This window comes from Magallana gigas, chromosome 6 (genome assembly GCF_963853765.1).
Source record: "Magallana gigas chromosome 6, xbMagGiga1.1, whole genome shotgun sequence".
Taxonomy (NCBI): domain Eukaryota; kingdom Metazoa; phylum Mollusca; class Bivalvia; order Ostreida; family Ostreidae; genus Magallana; species Magallana gigas.
Window position 1 is genome coordinate 33,149,262 of NC_088858.1, and position 5,509 is coordinate 33,154,770.

At 36.2% G+C, this 5,509-nt stretch overlaps 1 protein-coding gene across 2 annotated transcripts; it reads right to left on the reverse strand.

The window, feature by feature from the left end:
* Window positions 1–563: 563 nt before the first annotated feature.
* Window positions 564–4,883, reverse strand: LOC117689929 (uncharacterized). Of its 2 annotated transcripts, XM_066088983.1 has the most exons (3): window positions 4,294–4,883; window positions 2,588–2,713; window positions 564–1,741 (listed from the first exon to the last, which is right to left on the reverse strand). In XM_066088983.1, exons 1-3 carry the CDS (start codon window positions 4,628–4,630, stop codon window positions 1,158–1,160), a joined length of 1,047 nt encoding a protein of 348 aa, XP_065945055.1. In that variant the 5' UTR covers window positions 4,631–4,883; the 3' UTR covers window positions 564–1,157. The 2 variants fall into 2 exon arrangements, with proteins under 2 accessions (XP_065945055.1, XP_065945056.1); XM_066088984.1 differs by lacking the exon at window positions 2,588–2,713 and having other exon boundaries at window positions 565–1,741.
* Window positions 4,884–5,509: the final 626 nt, after the last annotated feature.

The following is a 5,509-nucleotide window of genomic DNA, read 5'->3' on the forward strand; positions in this document are numbered from 1 at the left end:
GGCTAAAACATATGATATGGTTGTCAATGGAATCGATAGAGCGTTTCATTTTAAATATTAAAATTATTATTATATTTTGATAAAAAAAAAAATAAAGACCATAAACATGTATATCAGTATTGTTAACTAGTACATGCAGACCTTTAATGCTGTTTAAAACACATGTCATATTAAACTTGCGTAAATACGAATGAACATATGAAAAACATCTGTACAGAAATAAAACTGATGCGTACGATGCCCAAGGAACGGTAATTATGCATATACAAAGGTAAATTATTTGTTCTATAGAGTTATTTCTCCTGATCAAGATGCATGAAATAACAGGGTTTATCTATATTTGATAAACCCAATTAAGTCCAGTGACGAGGCTGTCTGCTGCGGGTTAAACTTTTGCCACTCACCAGGTACGTCAGATCATTAGTATGGACTTGATCGCATGTACTTATTAGGATGGGAATGTTGAAGCGTGCGTATAAAATATTGGTGCGGAAACACAGCTCTCCAGTAGTTCTGGAAGCTGCTTTTCTGCCTCTTCTCTCTATACAGGTAAAATAACTAAACACACTTGACCTTTGCCCAAATAAATATGCTTTCCATGTTTCTAGCTAATACCATATCAAAACAACAGACAATTATGATTCAGATATTTACCCTGATGTATATACAAAACTAAATAGACTTTTGTTTGTTTGGCGTAGTTGTCATGGCCGTTTAATCAAATGTGCAAAAATTAGATAAGTACATGAATATCAGATACATATCAGTCAGATATATAGTACATTTACATCAGATAGATTTCATACATGTACATTGAACTCGACATGCGCCGTTCAAACAATATGGCAGCATATATCAAATATATATATGTAATATACAATATTAGAAATACTCTCTTGACCCGAGGAGCCTGGAAAAAACAGTGCCCCACGGAGACAGTATTCTAATCAAAATTATGCCAAATGGATCACGGACACTGTCACGTGAACCATCCGCCAATACCAGGCGGCAATTTTGACAACAATGACACCTGTAGATATGATACATAAGAATGTCTATACTTGGACATTCTAGATTCAGATATATGTATATGATATATAATAAGATAGATAAGTAAACGAACCATGACTTGCCAGAGATATATCAGCTAGTATATTTTAAGGATAGGTGCGAGAGGAAGATGTCACAAACTGCACAATAGCATTTTTCAGGGAATTTATGTATATATTGTTACCCAGATCTGACAAATGCACACCATCTAATCTAAATAATCTCTTTTGAGTTATCTGGATATCTGGATATTTAATAGATGCACCATTAAGCTTTTTCAAAACAAATGTTGCAATGGCACTATTTATTCTACGCCTAGAGTTTTCACCTTCAATGGTTGATAAAGACTGCCTCCAATTACTTCTAGGTAATATATGTGACCATACAATGAGAGTGTTTGGCAAGACGTCTGCTATTTGAGATAAAGTTAGTTTCATGAATTTTTGAATACCTTTTAGGGTATTTTGAGGGTCCCCAATATTATCACCACCGCAGTGAATTATCAAAATAGTTGGTTGTTTATTAGCTATTAACATACTTGACACAGTTGTATACAAGTACTCCCAAACCATTCCCCTTCTACCATTCCAATTAATGGTAAAGTGGTTTAATCCAAGGTTTAACTGATTTGTGGTCTCTGCATATTTCTGTGCCCAATGAATAATAGATGAGCCAATGATCCAAACTGAATCTGAAATTTATGTATGATTTAACAGCATAAAACTAAATATACTATTAACATGGTCTTATGCCGAGGAACTCCATCTACCCATGTGCTTGATTTGTATTTCAGAAACCCCTTTTAAGTACAGGTAAGTTGCACCTCCAATCCTAAATGAGTGCGACTTGAATGAATTTGTAGGTACCTCTAGGAATTTTAAGGATTTATACAGCATGGATGAAAATTGATATTGAGTCAATGGTTTAGTATTGCAGTGGGCAAATAGATGTGTTGCTTGAATGCATTGCCTATGACTTTGAAATTTTTGAAAAATTTGAAACATCAAAAAAGAATCTGGTGTTTTGGGTATTCTAATGGATGAACCGTTACCAAATTGATCTGTTTTTGAGCAACCCACAAAAACTATAAACTCATCCTCCAACATTTGAACATGATTTCTTTCCAATGCCACTAGCTCACTTACTCTCAATAAAGCAAAAAATGCAATGAGAAATGCTGACTGAAATAAATGTGCTTCATATGAAGAAATGGTTAAATGAGGAATGATACTGGTAATTTGTGTTAATAAAGACAATGTAATTGGTTGTCTAATGTCCTGAGTTCTGCATGACCTTTTAAATCCTGCTAACAACTTTTTGACCAAAAAGGACTCCGTAGCATTCTGCCAACCATGTAAATTTACAACAAAACTCAAACCAGCCATATAAGATTTTGCTGTTGAAAATGCAAATCCAGATTCCTTCATATAAGCTATAAACATTACTATATGATCTATAGGTGGTGGCCACAAATGCTCAAAGGGAGCTTGAACTCTGAAATTAAAAAATGCTTGGATGCCTTGTTTATAAACTTTACTTGAGTTTTCAGATATACTGGCTTCTAACAGTTGATCTATAGTTGATGAATAATCTCCCAAAATGGAGCAGGAATTTGACATGGAAAATTGTCTGCTGTAGGAGCCAACTGTCGGAATCTTGACCACTGAAAGCGAGAAATAGCATCTGCTATATTGTTATTTTTTCCCGGAACATGTATAGCTCTAACCTGAATATTATAACTAAGGGTATACAATACCAACGCTCGAATTAAAACCATGACCCTGTTATTTTTTGAAGACTTTTGATTAATAATATGAACTAATGAGAGATTGTCAATATGTAACAATAACTTTTTTGCATAGAGTTGTTCTGCCCAAATAAAAACTCCCAAAACAATAGGCACAAGTTTCAGAAAAGTAATATATTTTGTTTTCTCATAAAACCAATGTGAAGGCCAAGCCAAATAACACCACTGACTGCCAAATATAACCCCACACCCTTTTGAACCTGAGCTATCTGTATAAAATTTGAGTGTCTCATCATCTTGCCATGTCAAAGATGGAAAAGGGGTTAAGCCATTAAACTTTGTAAGAAATTCTACCCACATTTCTAAATCCAATCTGATTTCTTTTGAAATTCTTATGAAATGGAAAGATTTTTTACCTCCTGCTAAAGCCGCATAATGCTCTTCCTGAGGGCAAAGCTTTAACCACAAATGCAAGTGACCCTGCTAATGACTGTAATTTTTTAACGGTGACCTTTTTACAACTTAAAGCATCATAATTTATTTTTTCATGTAACTCAACAGCATGTTCCCCTGCAGATATCATGTTTTTAAATTCAACCTTTTTTCTAATGCCTGTATATTGAAGTGAAAACCCATTTTTAAACCCATTTGAGAGAACTGTTGCTATTTCTTTGTTTGGGTAGTTTACCAGTAAAGAATCGAAGTTATATGTATTGATTGGAGTGCTGCCAATATCCCATAATTTATGTAACAAGTTACATGTAGGTTTGCCGTCCTGTGGTTTGTTGTCGAATCCTGAAAAATTTGTTGTTGGAATTAAAATTTTCCGAACGAGCAGGTGCATTTTTGGGAATTTGATTAGATTGATTATTTTTGAAGCAGTTAATGGAGGGATGATATGCATTACATGTGATGCACTGATGCAAATACTTGCAATATTGTTTCTGACAAACACCTTCATAATTGTAGGCATAACATTTCAAATACCTACGAGTTGACTGATTTGACAATTGGGTTTTATTAACTGTTTGCATGTAAAACAACCATAGTTCAGCATCAATAGATCCCCAGTTTAAAGAGGAGTCTACGGACTTCTTTAAGCGAAATTGCACATCATAATCCAACCAACCTGAATTGTTACTAGCAGCCCCCCTTTTAATTGTTGACATATACCTCAAGAGTGAAATGGCTTGTAGTGGATGTTTTTCTAAGTATACAGAAGCATATATGAAAAATGCATCCATCCATTGCGAGAAGTTTGTAATTTTTGTTTCTTTATTTTTTGGTTGGACCTGAAAAACACCCCCCTCGAAAACAATTTGATTTTGCATTTCTGTGCAAGGCTCTTGAAGCAACAATTTGTTTAAATGAACAAATATATTCGCCATTCCAAATTTTATCTTTGAGAGCTTGGGATACATGGGATCCCAGTATAGAAGTAACACTGTTAAATGGGTTTGGCGTGTCAATATTATTTTCCAAATAATTTTCTGTACCTTGATTCATGGGAACATGTGACGACAACGCACTTGGTGCGTCAGGGGTGGGGTTAACTATAGGCGGCATGTTGTGAGGAATCATCCCAATCATCCCGCTCCGTGACATTCCCTGGCCTGCTTCAGTTGACGCCTGTGTCGCTGGTGTCGTCGGAGCCGCAGGTGTTGGAGGAGTCGCTTGTGTCGGAGGAACGGGCTGTCTCACTTGACCTCCTCGACGATTTCCGCGACGACCTCGTGCCAATACACTACTCGAGGCAACTGTATTTGTTCCATTTGGCACGGCTGCGTATGGGCTTCTCGCCTTAGATGCCCTTTGGTTCCTTACCCTCAGCATGATATTGTAATAATATGCCGGTATAAAGTAATAAAACTCGCCGATTAAAACGATAAAACTTGATTATTTCTCTAGTTGATTTTTTGTGACCGACTCAGGGAACAGTTGAATATAAAAGGAAGAGCTTAACGCGCACGCTCCAAGACCAGGAAGTGTAGAGTTATTGCCCTTGAATTAACATTACTAGAGTTATAGTTCTTGCCCCAAACAATATGCTTAACTGCATGAAATAACAGGGTTTATCTATATTTGATAAACCCAATTAAGTCCAGTGACGAGGCTGTCTGCTGCGGGTTAAACTTTTGCCACTCACCAGGTGCGTCAGATCATTAGTATGGACTTGATCGCATGTACGTATTAGGATGGGAATGTTGAAGCGTGCGTATAAAATATTGGTGCGGAAACACAGCTCTCCAGTAGTTCTGGAAGCTGCTTTTCTGCCTCTTCTCTCTATACAGGTAAAATAACTAAACACACTTGAGCGCATTCTCAAAAGTAAATAGATTCAGAGGGTTCAACGAATGAATATTATTGTTAATAAACTTTACTGAAACCAATATTGATATTAATTGGTAAAATGTTATATATGAAAATGTTATATTTGAATGAAAGAGTAGTCATCTAGTAGCAGCCCCTTTTTTCTAAACAAATTGGGACACGGGTTACTCGCCATTTGGAGGAGGAGACTTTCAAGAGTTACATCTTATCTAGCGGGCACCCGCCATGCGTGGGCATGCTTGAAAATAAAATATCGAGGATATCAATGATAAATTTCAGAAAACTCCTTATGGCAAAGTAGTAGTGTCCTTTATGAGAGATATATCGTAAAAGTGGCTCACACACACACACACACGCGCGCGCGCGCAAGAATCCAAAGAA

Excerpts from the sequence above, each read along its gene's own strand:
- LOC117689929 (XM_066088983.1), bottom strand. The coding sequence starts at position 4,630 with ATGCTGAGGGTAAGGAACCAAAGGGCATCTAAGGCGAGAAGCCCATAC. Across the intron at positions 2,714-4,293 it reads ACATGTTCCCATGAATCAAG|TGGTCAAGATTCCGACAGTT; the intron begins GTACAGAAAATT and ends TCTCGCTTTCAG. Across the intron at positions 1,742-2,587 it reads CAGTATATCTGAAAACTCAA|ATTCAGTTTGGATCATTGGC; the intron begins GTAAAGTTTATA and ends CATAAATTTCAG.